Raw genomic sequence first — 17823 nt, forward strand, 5'->3', positions numbered from 1 at the left:
TGCTGAATGGTGGCATACGCTGTTTTGAAATGGACAAAAAAGAAGCAAGTCTCAAGGTCAGACCTTGTGAAAGCAACGGGGACTTGGACCTCTGGAATTATGGGCAAATAAAATGTATTTGTTGGTTCTGGCTTCACCATTTGAAATTTAAGCTACCTCTACACTACAGCCATCTGAAGTAACTAATTAGTGTGTAGGAAAAGAATTTTCTGAACAAGGACCCCTCAAAGAAGTGAATATGCACATGCCAGGAAAACCACTAATCATGTGAATGAATCATTCCTGCTTCTGGCAAGTGTAGGCATTGTCCTTTTTGACTGGGTTCTTTTTTGCTGTAGGTGGGAGAAGAGTATTAGAATAGCAAGCACGTGTTATCTGAAACTGACCTGTCCTAAGTAGCTACATGTAATATGTCAAGTGTCTTGGTAGGAACTGGTATGTAATCTCTGGATCAACCTCCAATTTTAAAAAGGTCTCCTCACTTCCCCTGTTCTTTTTGGAAGAGAAAGAAGGCACCAATGGTAGAAGTGCACAGACAGCCTGGTTTTGAAACGGCAAGTTTATTAAAAATGTTCTCTATCACAAACATTGGAAACAGCAGATTTTATTGTAACCGATTCAGTAGATTATGCAAGGGATATAACTTTCAATGTAGTTTGACCACTGAATCACGAAAAATAGCAGTCCAGTTTCCCCAGGAGACTCCCCACAAAACCCCAATGTTAGTCAGCATGGTGTTCTAGTTTGAGTTTGGTCTGCCCTTAGTATGAAGCGTACAGTTCAAGAGCTCGAGCTTCAAATTGGTACATATTTACACAGAAGGGCCTATGGGCTGCAGGGGAGGATACATTAGCACCAGTGCTTATGGATTTGGGCTCACACTGCCTCTGCCACTGTGTGTGCATGGTACTGAATCTACTGAAGAGCTAGGTTAAAAAAAGGTTAACAAATCTGGCACTTGGAAGGCAAACTGTGCTTTTCAGTGACTTAGGATCGTGGTGTTACGTATCACACTTGAATGCCTGTCTCTGAAAGCTGCCCCTCAGAATTACCTTGCTGTGCTCGCTTGCAAAAATGTAGACTTTGCTTCACCTTGGCTTGAGATGTTGTTTGGTCATATGTACAACATTTTGAGATCAGGAAATCAGTGTGATTTTCTTACAGCTGTTCTAAAACTAAACACAAAGTCTGTAGTTAAAGAATCCTAAACAAAATTAGTTTCTTTAGTAGTTTTGGTGAAACATTTTTACAGAGCAAAAAAGAGATATAAATACAGTGTTTGCAATTACTCAGATTCACAAAAAAGGCTTTGGTTAGAAAACCAGAAAGGGACAAATAAAAAAAAAATAATTAAAAAAACGAAGCCAAAGGAGTGTCAAATACTATAGTGGAGTCAAATGAGTGCAGAATAAAACAGCAGCCATCCATTAGTTATTTTTTCAGTATTGAAATCTTCCACCTAAAGAAGCCCGTGTCTCTTGCAAGCTGTGTGCCTTTCCTGACGTTCACAGCTGGTCCCCTCGCTCCGGTACAAGCAGAGTGGTGAGAATTCCACGTTTTTCTGTTCAAGGCAAAGAGTCCCTCTTCCAGCTGTGAGGTAGAGATTGGGTCACTGGGGTATGAGATACCACTGTGTGTAGCAGTTACACATTCGTTTCTAGTTCATTTATTTCAATAGTGCAGTGGTCTTTACTGTTGGATTTCTTAGTGTGGTTCTCCACTGGGCTTTCTTCTTGCTCCACTTGTACAGGTATGTGCTGCTCTAACTCCTTCACTGTTTCTGGTCCACGAGGCTCATTCATGGTCTTCACACAGCCGTTTCTCTGGTAAGCCACAATCGGGTGGATGTTAAGAGGTTTAGTCTCACAGATCAATGGCACCTATGTGAAAAGCAGTAAGATTTGGAATACAGCCACTCTTTGCTGTATACAAAAGGCAGGGAATTTTTACTTTGGAAGCTTCTAATCTGCTTTGCATTCACCAAGATTACCTGGAGCCTCCACAGACTTTCAGGATCTGTTTCTTATATATACTAAAGTATCTTTGCACCACCTGGATAAAGTTAAGGAGTCTCGAAGTATGGAAAAATGCAAATTCTACTATAGCTCTAATTTAGCTGATACCCACAGTAACACCTTTTTGTATCAATAAGCAATACAAATAGTGTAAATAAAGACTAGAATTTCAGGTTTGAAAGATATGGGCTCAGTATGCTGAGCAGTGATTGCTCTTGAGTGCAATTATAGAAACCAGGAAATCATTTGACGTGGCTTTCTGCCTTTCTTCTAACCCAGTGTACCAGTACCTGTTGTTTCAGTTTGTTCTGTGTCAAAAGACATAAGAAGGATTTTATTGAGTGATTCAGATGTTAAATATTTAAGAGTCTTTTAAATCAAACCAGAAGTTCTGATGGGGAAAACAAGACATAAATATTGGAAAAGACGTGGGCTTGCAGCTGACAAAATTTGGCCTTTGGGCATACTTTACTAAGTCCACAAATTACTCTGCCAAAACTTATGGCAGACTAACAGTATATTTTAATAGAATTACGGAGTGAGATGCAAAGAAAAATCTCATCTCAGATGACTAAATAATCCCTTAGGAGGGATTTTATATTCTTGAAACATCTCTTCTTGAGTTCCAACGGAGTTCTAAATACAGCAGTGAAATGTCAGGCCTGCATTATGCACTCCTGGCTCTGTGCCTGATGACACACCTTACCATTAAGTTGTTGTGTGTTCACTTTTTTGTAACGAGCTGCACGTGTAGCCCGAGTATTCAGGCCTAATCCTGTCATCAGTAATTACTGCAGGTGCTAAGCACCTCTGAGGACAAGACCTTTACAAAACTTGAAAGAGTTGGAATTTTAAATGCATGTTCCAGGAAGGCCTGAGAGTGGGATTTATCAAAAGGACTGCCTGGACAATGGCAGAAATAATGCTGTCAATAAAACTTTGCTATTAGTACTGCCGTTTTTAAGTTCTGTAGGTGAGTAGAATATTCCAGATGACACACACAAATGAAACATGCCTTGTGAATGGCAGTCACTGCAAAGAACCTTTTCTATATAACCTGTCCTGGCCCTGCGAAAGAAAGCTCACAAAGGTCTGCCATGAGCTGGAATGGTTGGGGATTGGCACCTCCCAGCATGGTGGGCTCAGGGATTTAGAAATCTCCTTTGCTAAGAACTGCAAGTGAGATTATGAGAAGGCATTCCAGGCATAAGAAAAGACTGAGTGATGCATGCCAAGAAAGAAGGGAAAAAAAGCATGGGAGTGGAGGGAGGCAGGGACAGATGTGGTAGACAGGGACAGGGAGGTAGATGTGCTGGCTGCTTTTGTTGTGAGCTTACTGTTTGTGCATATACACCCCTATGCACATTCCCAAGGGTTTGTCACCCCTTTCTGTTGCTGGTCCCACCTTCAGAAGCAGCACACCTTGTCAGGGCTTGGGTACTGAGTGCAGAGCTCAGCTCCAGCACTGTGTGTGTGTGCAGGACTGCACAGCTGCTGCTTCCTGCTCTGAGCCCCAGTGCACCAGATACAGGCTGCCAAGAGTTGAACTTGAGTGGCTTTTTGCATAAACCCACGAAGAAAAATTCCTCCACTCTATCTGTCTAAGCAGCCCATTGCCCAATTCTGCCCTCTGTCTGAAACACCTTTACATTTTGTTTGGAAACAAATATGGGAACTGATGGCTGGCAGGCTCTTTGCCGCACGCAGCACAGCACACACTGTCACACCCTGGCTCGTGGTGTTCTTACCTCATCACCATCCTTGATGAACTCCTTCCGGCAGATGTGGGCCATAATCCCTGCAGCCAGGGCATCTCCCAGGACGTTGATCATTGTTCTAAACCGGTCTCTGGTAAATGACAAAGTTAGTGTAAATTGTTGGCTCTTTGGCCAAATCGTTTGCCCATGCCTTCATCACTGCAGTATTTATAGCTGAAAATCAGTTTAGCTATTTTTACAAGACAACAAGTTCAGAAGTTAAGTTATTTATCTTCTCCACTGGGTTTTCCAACCTTTTCTGAGCTTAGTGCACTGTGCCTCCACACGCGCTCTGACCAGCACCTTGAGAACTCACTGAGAACTGCAGCCACCGCTGATGCAGTGGTTCCACAAAAACAAGGTCACATATCCCACTAGTTTTATGGTTGTGTTGCTCTCTTTTTTTGTGTGTGTTAAAAAAAGAGATGGCAGCAGAAGGGCAGTCTGACAAAATGGAAGTGGAAGTGCGTATGAAGCTAAGGGTGGAATTGAATTCCTCCACGGGGAAAATATGGCACTCATTGACATTCATTGACAATTGCTCAGTGTTGATGGAGACCAAACCGTGGATGTGAACACAGTGAGGCAGTGAGTGGTGGTGTGTTTCAGCAGTGGTGACAACAGGTCACATTTACTGGTGCAGATTTTTACAGGCACAGCATGCAGCCTCTTGTTCATCGGTGGTGAAAATGTAAAGCTAATGATGATGACTGTGTTGAAAAATAGTGTTTTGTAGCTGAGAATTTATCAAGTAGTGCTATTATACTGTTTGTATCTGTCATAGTTTCCATGGAAATAAATAGCAGGCATTACTTTTGGTGAAACCTACAAATATGCTGCCCAACTCCTCTTCAGTCAGTGCTGCCCAGGCAAGCCAAAAGGACACCTGTGTGCTATTGCTTCCCTTTGCATGAGAACTGATCCAGCACTGGAAAGTCTTAGCACAGCAGATCAAGACTTCTGTTTTTTTATGTTGAGCTCCAGTGGTATGGCCTCATTTGGAGGCTGCTGATGCAAATGTCTTCATTCAGTACAAGTAAAGGACAGCCAGTCCAAACAGTACCTTGTACTAGGTGTCAAGATCTCAGTCCTGCATTCTTAAGCAATCTTCTCAGCAAGAAGATAATTGTATAAGTAGGAATTACAGAACACAATCAAAAGCTACTCAGAAGATTGCTAAATGACTAAACTCACAATCTATGCAGGGAGTGACCACTTTCTAACTTAAATCCTGTTCATTTCTGAAAAAAGCCACGGTTGCCATGGCACCTCTGGCTCCGAAGGATTCTTCATTTTCAGTTACCTTTTCTTCCAATTTCACTTTTTATGTTTGACAATATTGTGTATACACAATTTTCACTGTTTTCCATTGATTTATCTATGGAATCAGTTCTTCCCTTTTTTACATCTTTTACCCACCAACATCTCAAAAATATTGACTGTAAATACACAAGAGTAAGTGGTTACCATAGACAAGTGCTTCGCTTCAAACTGCTTGGAATCTATTAGTTAAAACTGGTGAGATTTCAAATAGATGATATAGTTTTTAAGTCTGAAATATATCACATTTTTCCAAGAAAAACATTAACATCTGAAAGCTGTGTCAAATTGGTAACTTAATTTATAAATGTGGGTTATAAAATGAAGGCTCAGAAATCTCCAGATGTTTGGCTTATTAAAGGTAGTGACAGTCCAATATCAACAATGCCCAGATTTCTGATCCTGTAACTTAATATAGAAAAAAAATTGAAACTGTGTGCTGATGTTTTTTTCTCCATATATTTTAGGCATGTAATCTATGCATGCAAATGTTTGTGCAGTTGCTTGCCTAACTAGAAGAAAGAGTTCTTGCATGAAATGTTATTTGCCTGTGCTGTTATCCAAATCATACATACAATTGCAAGTAATTTCATCAGATTTCAGCACCTACACCTAAATGTGTTTGTTGAATTTAGGATCCAGTGCTAAAGTTGTTTGCTCACTCCATTTTTCTGCTACCTGTTTTTCTGAGTTTGGGTTTTTCCTTGAGGAAAGTTCCTACAACCATGTTTTGTTAAGCAGGGAAAACTGTTACAGCACAAAGTGGGAGATGTTCCTGTTACACGTAGGCTTCTTCTTAGTTGACCATCAGATTTGGATTCATGGAAGGCTGTTCTGGAATGTTAATTTTGGACTGTGCAAAGAGCTGTGATGGAGAAGAAATTGTATGAGCAGAGCTCCAAAGTTTATACTCTCTATTGGTCTCTGATTAGGATCTGCTCTGAAGACAGAATTTTTTTGAGGAAACAGAGCACCATACTGAAACTCTTAAGAAAATTGATTGCCTGGCACATTGTTGGACCAATCCTGCTCCATGTTCCTGTCCGCACACAGATGTCTGCACCACATGTGAGTAAAACCACATCACACACCACTGAAATTTCTCTACTAAGAGGCCAACTTGCTGCTCATAGTATTTCTTTCAATGCAAACACTTACAGCAAGTGTTGCAGTGGTATCTGAGTTTTAGAGAATATCATAATTAAAGATGCAAAACTTTTATCTTGTATTCAATAAATGAGATGAGAAACATTTTAATTTTCTTCTTTTGTCTCCAGGCACCAGCAAAAGGTATGTAGTATATAGCATACATGTTATACCTACCTAAACAAGTTGTAATGCCTTTAATGCATTGTAATGGGTATTTCAGTCTTGTAAGATCACCTAATCAGCCTTCTTCAAGCATTCTTCATATTCTAGTGCTTCCAAAGCTAATATTGGAAATATTCACCATGTCAACCATGTTGACACTTCGCATCTGCAGACTCTTGAAACCAGGTGCTGAAATACTGAAATATACTTTGCATATGGAAGTTCATCCATGAAAGACAGAAAATTGAGTCTGTTCCTTGCTCACTTTTTGATCTGGAATATAGCCTGAGTGAGTTTTTTTGTCTGTTGTTTTGAGATGTTTTGTAAAACAAAAAGCAGAGTTCCCATATACACTGGAAGACTTACAGGAAAAACAATGAAATGCTGATGTTGCAAAAGCTGAGTGAAAACTAAGCAATATAAAGGGGAAAGGGTTTTGTAATACAGCTTAAAATACTTTGTGAGTTTTGTTGTGCTTCTACAACTATGGAGCTTCAATGACTAGTGGTAGAAAGGCTGCTTTATAAAATCTGAACAGCCATTCCCACATTTAGGTGCTCCCAGCAGATGCTATTTTTCCTTCACATGAGAATATTCCTGATATTTGTAAAATAAAGTGTGTCACAGAATATGCAAACAACACAATTCTCATATTCCTATTAGCAACAATAATATTCAATTACCATGGACAGGAAGGTTAGTAATTCCTTCTCACAGTTCTTTGTAGAAAAATGCAGTGACTTGCAGTTGAACAAAATGGGCACCATAACAGAATGGACTTGAGATACATTTTTATACAGAACTCTGACATAACTTCACTGCATTAAGATTGGTAATGGAAATATATTTCACACAGATAATTTTTTTTTAGAAAAGGACTGTTTCTTTGTGAATACATTTGCTAGTCATGTAATTATTTGAAATACCATTGAGCTAGGAACCAGTATTTTACCAATCAATCATCTTCCTAGACTATTCAAAATATGTTTATTTGTTTATGGACATTGACATAACAAGATAAGTGTCCAAATAAATCACCTATTATGAATTTTTAAGTTGCTTCTTCTCATGGGTAACAGGAATCCCTTCTATTCTGAATACATCAAGTTTCAGCTTCTGTTTCTGCTGCAAATCCTCAGTGATTAGGAATCCAGCAAAGTAACTTCTGCACTGAAACCAGCCCTGGCAAAACACATTTCCTAGGAGTGTTGGCTCCTCATCCTTGTCCAAAATATGTACTTCCCATGCCTTTTAGGTATATTCATATTAATACCCTTGGAGAACATTTGGCTTTTTAGCAATGCTGCCACACTGGAAGCCTCAGAAGCTTAATGTTACTTACAGTGCCCAGTCAACAGCAATGATCAGTGTGATGTCATCCGTTGGGAGTCCAACTGAGGTCAGGACAATGACCATTGTCACCAGGCCAGCCTGGGGGATACCAGCAGCTCCTATGCTGGCAGCTGTCGCTGTGATGCTTTAACAAAGAGAGAAAGGAATAAGCTTTACCAGCGATGGATTGCTCTGCAAGAAACAAAACCATGTTTCTACAGGACCTTTCATAAACCAGTCCTTGTTCTACAAGTCACATGCTGGTGTTTGGTGTACAGAAGCAAGCTCATAGAACAAGGACAAGACAAACCTCTTCAATTTAGCACTGCCCAGTGCTAAATTCTCATCCTTTAGGTTTGCAGCCCTTCCTTTGGTAAGGAAGTTCTATGTTCTCCCTTAACCTTGCAAGTGAGGAGAAAGGAGGCTGCCGGGCTGTGGCTTCTGAGTGATGTCAGCTCTGGTGGGTCATGTCACCAGGAGCCTGCCAGTGCTGCTCCCCATGCTTTCAGCCTCAGCAGAAGAGCTCTCTGCAGACTTCTCTGAGTCATCACTCATGGCTCCTGTGCCAGGCAAATCCTGTGCTGGCAGCAGTGAAGGACTTTTATGTCAGTCCATCACACAGAAGCTAGGCCAAGGGTAAAGAGGCTGGGCCAAGGGTGAAGCTTGCATAGCACGTGGCTTTGCATACTTGGATCTAAATGCGAAGCAAGCACAACTGTGACTGTACCTCTTCAGTTTCAGGAAAGTATTTTTACTTGACCTTCACACCATTTTTTCAGCCAGGCAAGCAGAAATGAATGGGAGACCAGAGCAAGAGTGGACCTGGTGGGCCTAACATTTACTTCATAATGCTATCTTTAGGGGATGGATTTCATTCCTTTTTCCAGGAACAAAAGTGACTGCATATATTCATTCCCTCCTATATGGCCACTTCCAAGAACCAGGCCATCCAGCAGAGAGACGAAAAATGAATTTTGACTATTGTAAATGGATGACATAAAGTATATATGGTGATAATCCACTGCATTCATAGATCCAGAACTTCAGAGCTTTTGGCAAGCACCTAAGTCTCGTCAGCCTTCTTTGATGGAAAATGAGCATAACAGTATTCACCCGTATGGAAACTGAGACAGAGAGATATCTAATATCTTGCTCACAGCCATACAGTGTACCAGTAGAGCACCATAAGTATTTGTAACTAGAGCCCTTCCCTGAAATAAATACATTTGTGTGTGTGTGTGTGATGGGGGAAGAGACAGATTTAAAACCGAATTTTGAAAAAGTTAGCATCTTAACAGCATTTTAGTAGGCATAGTATAGATAGGAAGGAAGGTACTGAAGCTCAGTGGCTGTGTAAGAGATAAGTATAATGAATATAAATAATGAAAATGGCTCTAAACTTGCTTGCTGATTAGAACTGCTTCTGCCTCCCAGGTCAGTTCAGGAAATAATGTCTTCTGATAGGGAGCAAAAATAAGAATGTTTATGCAACATTGTATAGGCAAGCTCGTCTGCTTCGCTACTGTATTTTGACCTTAATATAGATGTTTCTTCCACTGAATGGCTCAGCTGATAAGAATGTGATCTTTATTCTCTTTTTCTGCCACGTCTAGGTTTGTATAATCCCACTGACATAAACTGCCAACCTGGATTTTATAAACTGTGAGCAGAATAGGCTGATTATTTTTCTAACTTTAAACAAAATTATCCTGGCATCCAGTATTTGAATTTCAACTCTCCACCTCCTAGAATATCTGGATTTAGGGAAAGTTTTGCCCATAGTTAAAACTGGGCTTCGGATATTCTTTAGGTACTGAATCCACTGTGAATTCCTATTTTCTCTTCTTTTGTAACCCAGCTTTTTTCTTTCTTTTCCTTTTTGGGGGGGATTTTTCTAATCTTAATTTGCATTTTCCTTTTACTATCTTCACACTCACTATATTTTTTTGGTTGTTACATATCAGCACTTAATATAGGCAGTGAAAATAAAAAGATAAAAGAGGGTTCTGCTAAGTAAGAGTTAGAACTTACCTTCTTGCCATTTACCATCATCCTCCTTCCTCCTTCCTAATTTTTAAAATCACCATTCTCTGCTTCAAAATTCAGGTAATGTCTGCCCATAGTTTGAGCCATATTTTGGGACCACAGTCTAAAAAAATCCCCAAATTCAAAATCACAAAAGACTAAATGTTAGTACAGGAGCATTCCAATAATTTTTAGTGAGAAGGAGAGACAACCCAAAGCAAGAGCTCACATGGGCACAATTTATTTCTTCTGCTAACTGTAAGCAGATCTTGCCAGAAGTCCATCAGCAAGCTCCAGCTGTCATCTGGGGCTGGTTTCAGGACTTCTTCCTTTTTGTCATGAAGCTTTTCAAATCCAGCAGAGGATGGACAAGGCCCAGCAGAGTAAATAAGACAGTGATGAGGTCACTGGGTGGGTAAGTAAGCCGATCTCAAATGTGTTACACAAGGCTCTGACTGTGAAGAGTGTTTTTCTAATCATCTGGAAACCTACAGGTTTCAGTCCCTGAGGCATTCTTTGGAAGTCACTGGAGTTATTATGGCAATAATTGTTCAGCTGGATCTTTTCTTTTGGATCCATTACCAACCTTTCAAGGACAGCAGTATGCAGCTATAGCACACACTGACGGCATGGCTGTTCATGAAGGCTTCTGCTTTGACAAGCAGCAGAGAAGATATCTAAAAAATATCTGAGTGCTGTTTTGATGAAAACCTGACCTGAGAGTAGCATCCTTCTTCCTTCCCTGGCCCCACACTCCCAAGTCTTGACAGAGCTTCCCAACACCCATTATTCCCTGTATCTGATACAGGGCTTTTAGCTTCTTTTTTTTTAACACCTTCTTCTTATGCAAAGATACAAACTAAAGTGAAAACTATTCTGAAGTTTAAAATATTATTTTCAACACCAATAATAATAATAGAATGTGCCAATTTCAGTAAATGATGGGTGTGCCTAAAGGTAAAAACTAGATAAATATTCTCAAACCTGCTATTTGCTGATGTCAGTGTGCTTCTTTTAAAAGGTACCAGTACAATTTCCCCGTCTACACTTCCTGATCTCCACATTAAAATGGCTCCACATCTCCACTTAAAAATGGCTGTCCTATGAGAAATAAGTGCTTCAAAAATTGTGAACATGAGTTTTGTCCTGAACATTTCTAGACACAAGAATCATAAGAACATCACACTCATCTAGACAAGCAAATCTGGGTGTGTGGAATTTGAGGCTTATACCTTATAGTAATAATTTGCCCAAAATCCAGCTCATAGTTGTTTACTTGTGCAATGAAGATGGCAGCCACTGCTTCATAGAGTGCAGTCCCATCCATGTTGATGGTGGCTCCCACAGGCAGCACGAACCTTGCAATCCTTCTGTCCACGTGGTTGTTCTCCAGCAAGCACTTGAATGTGATAGGCAGCGTGGCTGAACTGCAACACAGTGGACAGAAATACACCAAAATTATTATTCTTTCTGGGGAACAGAATGAATTGTAGAAAACCTTCTCCAAAAAGGGTAAATTCTGCACTGAGGACTCCTTTGTACTCCTTGGTCTGCACATGTGACTCACTTGCACTGTAACTCATTTGCTTGAGTACTGGGGGATGAATCTAGTTGCACATACACATGCTAGAGTTATCTGCAAATTCTGCTTTCCAAAAAATTAAAATGTAATTCTTTTTTTCCCTCTTTCTGAAGAAAAGGGACAGAAATCCTGCAGAGGTAGTGTTGTACACTCAAATACGAGATAGAGAAAACACCCCCACAGCTTATTATTAAAACCTTTGAAAACTAATGTGCATTGTTTTTTAAGGGTTTCTCTCCAGGCTTTCTGAAATAGAAAGCCAATTTTGAGCAGCAAGAGTAGCCATAAGCTAAGAAAAGTACACACTAAGAAAGGCTCTTCACTCATGGCAAGGAAATGCTACATAAATACTTTAAAGTTATTTCTTAAAAGAGAGAAATAATCTGGGGGCAAATTTTCTGCCCTCTTGTGAGCTACTTGCCTGGTGTCTTCCCACTACTATGCACAGTCTGAGTTGCTAAATCACTGTGTTATGAGCATCAGATCAGTAATTTACCTCTGCTGTCTTACAGTGGCCATTATCTGTTCTTCATGGGAAAAAAACCCACACATTTGATCGACAAATTATTCTCAGATATTACATTTGATATACGAAGTCACAAGAGGTTCTGAAAGCCTTAGTAACTCCCATAACTCCAGAGTTTCAGGAATGCATTAGCAAAATGTTTCCTTGAGTAGGAGTTGTCATTTTGTATTTGTGCAAGCTGTTGTTTGAGGAAAAGCACAGTTAGTGTTTGGAAAGGAAAAGTAGCTTCCTGCAATAGAAATGCAGAAGGACCAAGAAAGGTTTGTGACAGGATGCTTCCAATGCAATCTTTCTGTTTTCCCTAGCTTTATCATGCCTGACTGGTGAATGATTTAATCACTGTGGTCCTTTTCAACCCAGGCCATTCTATGATTCTGTGATTCTATGATTTACTACAATCCCTGCCCTGAATGTCTAGGCAAAAGAAATTCATTAGATGTGTAAACAAACATAAAGGACAAGGAATCAAATAAATCTGTTTGCCCCTGGGAAGTGGGTTATGTTCAACTTTTTCATACTGGCAGTCCTAATACTTAATCAATATTTACTTTGAAAATCAAACAGAGCAAAGCATAACACCTCAAACTACACACTGCATGTCATTTCTCTCTTAGGCATGCATTTGCTTTTTTTTTTTTTACACATTCATTTGTGAATGGCTGAATTTCTCTATATGTAGTTTATCATAAACTATTTATAAAATAAGCAGTAATGCAGGTAATGCAGATTATGCAGAACAGAAAATCCTGGTGCCCTAGCACACACAACTGTTCTATACAGTGTCACTCAAATTCAGATCTCAGAGTTAGCAGAGTGTCTGTCCTAACTGTTGCTACTGAAAGAATTCCCATATTTAAGGGTTTGGCTCTGGTTAATCACAAGTAGTAGCAAAGAAAAAACAAAAAGCTTTCTACTATCATTTTTGAGTTATAGTCACACATGATTTCAATGGCTGAAGAAAAAAAAAAAAACCATTTAATAGATATACACTAATTTGTCTATCCAGTTAAATTAACTGAACTTTGTGTGCTTGAAAGCAGCTTTATCCAGTAGTAAACAGAGTGGCAGAACCATGAAGGCCTGACATGTAACATTTATTTGGAGAAAAAATACTCTAAAGCACTGATCTTAATCTGCTAAGTCTTTTAAAACTTTCCTAAAGCTTTCAGCTCAGAGAGCTGTCTTCTCCCCATGCTAACTCTAACAATTAAAAATACATTTTTAGAGTCTTATCTCAATTTTGTTTTGGATAAAATGCTGCAGCTGGAGGGACTGAACATAAGCTAATGCTGGATCAGTCCAAGCTCTTAGTGGTGTGAGGCACAAAGACAGCTAGTCACTGTGGAAGAACAGCTGTTCAGTCTGCTCTGTTTATCTTATCATTCAAATGCATTTTGATATTTGCTCCAAAAAATCAACAAACTGATCTCATCTCCCCCTTTCGCTAAATCTGCCTTTAATTTACACTGTGCAATAGCCAAGATCTGAGTGTTTCATAAGCAGCAAAACCCTTGAACGAGTCATGTTTTATTGTTTGTCTTCAGAGAAGATGAAAATTGCTTCTTTTGATGAGATGTACCACTGAGAAGATGCTGATTTAATCCATTAATGGTATGGAAAGATGACCTAGAAAAAGAAAACTCCCTCATACCATTGGAATGAGGAAAGCTAAAAAACAGGAGGAATTTTTGTTTGTGGGCCAAATACTGCTTTTTTAATGCAGAGGTGACAAGATCAGGGTTAATGTGGGGGGAAGAAAGTGGCAGGTCTAAAATTCATGGCTATACAGAAACTTTCACTGAGGGGAAAATGGGTTGAAATAAAGTGCAGATCCAATGAAATCACTGCCACAAGATGACTGTTAAGTGGTTCTCAGGTTCCCTTGTGTTACATTCTTGGGTTTTGCACATGGTACTGTTTTTCCCCCATGCAGTTTGACTTTTAGCCTAGAAAGAAAGCTTTCCACAGGTGCAGACTAACTGGAATGAGTACCAGAACACTGATTTGTGGTTTTCTTTCTAACTTTAGATGTAGACATGAGCTGACAGAGAAACATCTGCAAGAAACCTATCAGTATACTTAAAACCAGCTCTTTGTTCTCCTCTTAGATGATCTGAAAATCCAATACCCACATGATGAGTGTTATATAATGCCCCCGTGGCAAGTATTATTTAACTGAATACAGATGTGTTGACTATTGGGAGAAGCAGCTCCCCTGTCCAGACCCAATTACTTGTGCCTTTGTGCATGTTCTTTTGGCAAAAGCTCAGTTATGTGCAGTATCCATTCCTTTCAGTGTAATGAAGGTGAAAAGTTCAGCCATCTCTAGACAAGAAAAGCTATTTGAGAAGCAAAACATTAAAATCCACGTTGGGCCTATATGGATTTACAAAATATACACACTGGTAAAAAGAGGAAAACATTAAATTAATCAAAAGTGTCTGAGCCTCAAACCTGGAATTTCAGAGTCATTCCTTGGGGCTCTCTTTAACTTTGGTGGTAGCTTCTGCCAGTAGAGATAGCAAATCCCTTCTGGTAGCAAGTCCTGCTGGTGGCTGCTGACAGCCTGAGCTTCTGGCTGCTGCCAGAGCTTTTCCCAAAATTTGAAGCTCTGTCTGGTGCCTGCTGAGTACTTCACACTGGTTTTTCTGGGAACTTCCCTTGGAGCCAAACTCTGCCCATGAGGAGCTGAGCTCCTAAATGGATATGGGGGGTTCTAAGTGATTGAATGCTGCCTAAATGTTAAGCTTTGATGATCACTGTGATATGGAAGTCTTTTAGAAGGGCCAGCTTACACTTGCTAGAGGGCATGCATGTTCTTTCCTTATACTACTGCAAACAATCAAGAGAAAAAATAACTGATCTAAAAATCGCCAAACCAACTCCGACTTTCTCCAAGTTGTAATATAACTCTGGCACTCATGTAGAGCAAGGGAATCAAAACCCTGCAAAGCTTTGTAGATTCAGTTGTGTATTTTGGTTACTATATCACATCTGACTTTTTGTTTTATCACTATGACTAACGCTCATAGCATCAGAACATTTCCAGCTTTCAAATATACCATAACTAACCTGGACCTGAATATATTATAAACCACAAAGAAAGCACTCTGTGTATGTCGAGGGATTTGACACTCAAACAAGAGGCACAGCGTGGAGATAAGGTCCAATAAAGAAGCTGTGACCTGCTTTGATAGGAGACAGCTATTTAAAAGAGCACAAGCCCTAAAAGACCCCTAGATTAGTTAATTGGTTATAAAATCAAATTGCAATTATGGTGCAAAATAAGGAAAATTAAGAAAAGGAATCCAGTTTTAACTAAACCATACTTGATAATGGAATGAAAAAGTGAGCTGACTAAACTAGGGAAAAAAAAAAAGGACAAACTCTTGTATAGCTGATAAAGGAGGAACAGTTTTCTCTTTTTGTTCCCTAAAAACAGAAAAATTCAGATTAGATTTTTAAAGAAAAATATTTTTTTCCTAGAAAAAATATCTCTATTTCCTTATTCCTTTCTAGAAAAAGAAAATTAATGAAATAGCACAGAGAAAAAGCCAGGGTTGCCTACAATAGAGCACCTTCAGAAACAGAACTCCAAGAATTCCTAGAGGAGGAGGGCAGATAGTCAAGTGTGTCAAATATGAGAGTAAAGAACCTTTTCCAACAATAACATCTTTGAAAGTAAAATTAACATCTTATTTGAATGTGGGGATGTGACGACATCAAACTTCAAGGTCTAATAAAACAGCCTGCCTTAGTTATATAAGCCTAATTAGAGTTTAAAACACCACCCAGCACATAATTTATTCTTGACTTTGTGTTTCTCAGCATGCTTCCCTTTATAGGTCAGTTTGGAGCAAACTATTAAATACGAAAACACCCTGTAAAGTGACACATGCTGGAAAGCCAATACATTACAACTGTGCTGAAATAATCACTCCCTCCTCTCCTTTCACTTAATGCCTATACATTCCTTCTGCTCTGCTTACTCTTGCCTTAATGTAAGTATATTCACGAGAGAAACAACCATCTGCATACGTGCTTCCTCCCACACATTACCTTATTGGACCTCATTGGAACTATAAGGAAATAATGAGCCCAATCAGGCCGGTGGAGTAGGGATGAATGTTTTAGGCTCTCTTCCCAAGTCTGGCACAGGTCTGGCACTACTTCAGTTTTCTCTTTTGCACTGTCCCTTGAGTACCTTGTACTGCTACTAATAAAAGCCACTTGTACCATATATTGATAGGTACAGCTGCTCTTAATTTCAGAGTAACAAGCCTCCAGCCACAGATGTGACAATGCTGTCTTTTTGTTATATCAGCTATGTGGAAACGTGGTTTGTGTTGTCCTTCATGTCTTATGCTCCATGATAGTCAATTCCAGGCCTTTCAAGGACCTTTCATGCACAAATTGGTCCACATTGGTGCTCTTTTTCTTAACCAGTTCATGAGCTGTTTCCCATTTCACTGTTCAGCTATGGTTGAAGTTTGTTGTACACTTTCCCTAAAAGGAATGTAAAAAATACTGTTCCTTGAGAACAGCTGAATATCTTTACACTGCTGGACAACAGCTTGCAACCACAGTCTTTTCTTAATGTACCCAAACCCAAAGACCAAGAAGAGTAGAAAGTGTAAAGTGTTTCCATATGACTGAACTAGGAGGCTCTCTACCAATTCCAAAAATGTATTCTGGACAAACTGTGTCCCTCAATATATTTTAACTTTGTAGAAACACAGAATTTGTATTTATAGAAAAACACCCTCATTACCTTTCTAGTCCTCTAAGAAAAATCATTTTTGTTCAATATTTTTTCAGGTGAGGGAAAATAATGTAACAAACACTGTCAAATAGCTTCTACTCATAGCGTCCAAATGTTGACAAACACACAAACACACACTGAAACTAGATAATACCTGGAGGAGGTGGCCAGAGCAATAAGCAAGGCTTGAAGAATCCCTCTGATAAAGACAATAGGATTCTTCTTGGTGATAAAGAAGTACATCATTGGCAGAATGAACAGGCCGTGCACAACCAGACCACACACTACAGTAATGGCGTAAAACCCCAGTTTCTTCCCAATGGCTGAAGGGTCATCCATTTCTAAGATTTTACCAGCAATTAGAAACACAATTCCAAATGGAAAGTACCTGAGAAAAAGAAATACAGTCATTAACAGGAGATAATTCACTTCTACCAAACAGCATAAGGGGGAAAACTCCTGTATCCCACTTTCAGTGTAGTAAAAGCATCTGCCCATAAATGACACAGCTGGACTCAGTTGTGTCAGACCAGATGTGCTTAGGCCCTGTCCCACACCTGAGGAGCAGACACGAAGCACTATTCCTACTGTTCCTTTACCTGGGGTAATATTGCTGGTCAGGAATAAACTTAAAATATTTGGGTTCAGAAAAAGACTCTGACTTTGTAGCTTAAGGTAGGTCATTTTCTTGGCAGCTAAGGAATGAGTCCCAGGCTCTGCTGTGCTGTTCATCCTGATGTGACAGCTGGAAACTGTTAAGTAGATGCTTATGCAGTCTTTGGAAGACATAAGAGAATTACCAATATGCAGTAGACATGCTCTTGGACTGTCTGGGCAGAAGACTACCTAGTTTCTGAACTGTTGTGTTCACAGAGACTGCTAAGCTAGCTGGAAGTACGTTGGCTGCGGTACAGATCCTGAGGTCCCATTAGCTCAACCAAGCTGAAACCAGGAGAGAATTTCTGTGGAGCTGTGCTATAAGGTATGCGAGTACTAGCCTGAGGTGCTCCTGTATGTGGGCTGGATGTATTATAATCCACCCACCCACCCAGCTACACTGTGCTGAGTGATATATGGGGTGCCTCTGTTAAGGGACAGGGTATTCCCACAAAACTAAGGGTTGTTCACTCTCATTTATTTCCCTTAAAATGGGAAATATTTATGCCATTTCTGTCAACATTTTTTTACTCTTT

At 39.7% G+C, this 17823-nt stretch overlaps 2 protein-coding genes across 12 annotated transcripts in view; one reads left to right on the forward strand and one right to left on the reverse strand.

Moving 5' to 3' along the window:
• PODN (podocan) overlaps positions 1 to 17823 on the forward strand; it is an 83873-nt gene that overhangs the window by 40112 nt on the left and 25938 nt on the right. For 8 of the 11 annotated variants that reach the window (XR_016469319.1, XR_016469318.1, XR_016469322.1 and 5 more), the window contains one exon: positions 6025 to 6160. The gene's annotated coding sequence lies outside the window, so the exon portion shown is untranslated. Of the gene's footprint in view, positions 1 to 1750; positions 1819 to 6024; positions 6161 to 17503; positions 17613 to 17823 lie in introns of those variants that run through there. The other 3 variants (XR_016469320.1, XR_016469323.1, XR_016469325.1) reach the window with 2 other exon arrangements.
• Positions 1475 to 17823, reverse strand: part of SLC1A7 (solute carrier family 1 member 7) — a 44406-nt gene continuing 28057 nt past the window's right edge. Inside the window, exons 7-11 of the mRNA XM_031602742.2 lie at positions 16785 to 17018; positions 10993 to 11187; positions 7746 to 7880; positions 3764 to 3863; positions 1475 to 1880 (exon numbers count right to left, since the gene is read on the reverse strand). Of these exons, the coding sequence (XP_031458602.1) occupies positions 1644 to 1880; positions 3764 to 3863; positions 7746 to 7880; positions 10993 to 11187; positions 16785 to 17018 (901 nt within the window). The 3' untranslated portion in view covers positions 1475 to 1643. The remainder of the gene's footprint in view (positions 1881 to 3763; positions 3864 to 7745; positions 7881 to 10992; positions 11188 to 16784; positions 17019 to 17823) is intronic.

The sequence above is a fragment of the Phasianus colchicus genome, chromosome 9 (genome assembly GCF_987193195.1).
Source record: "Phasianus colchicus chromosome 9, bPhaCol1.hap1.1, whole genome shotgun sequence".
NCBI lineage: Eukaryota > Metazoa > Chordata > Aves > Galliformes > Phasianidae > Phasianus > Phasianus colchicus.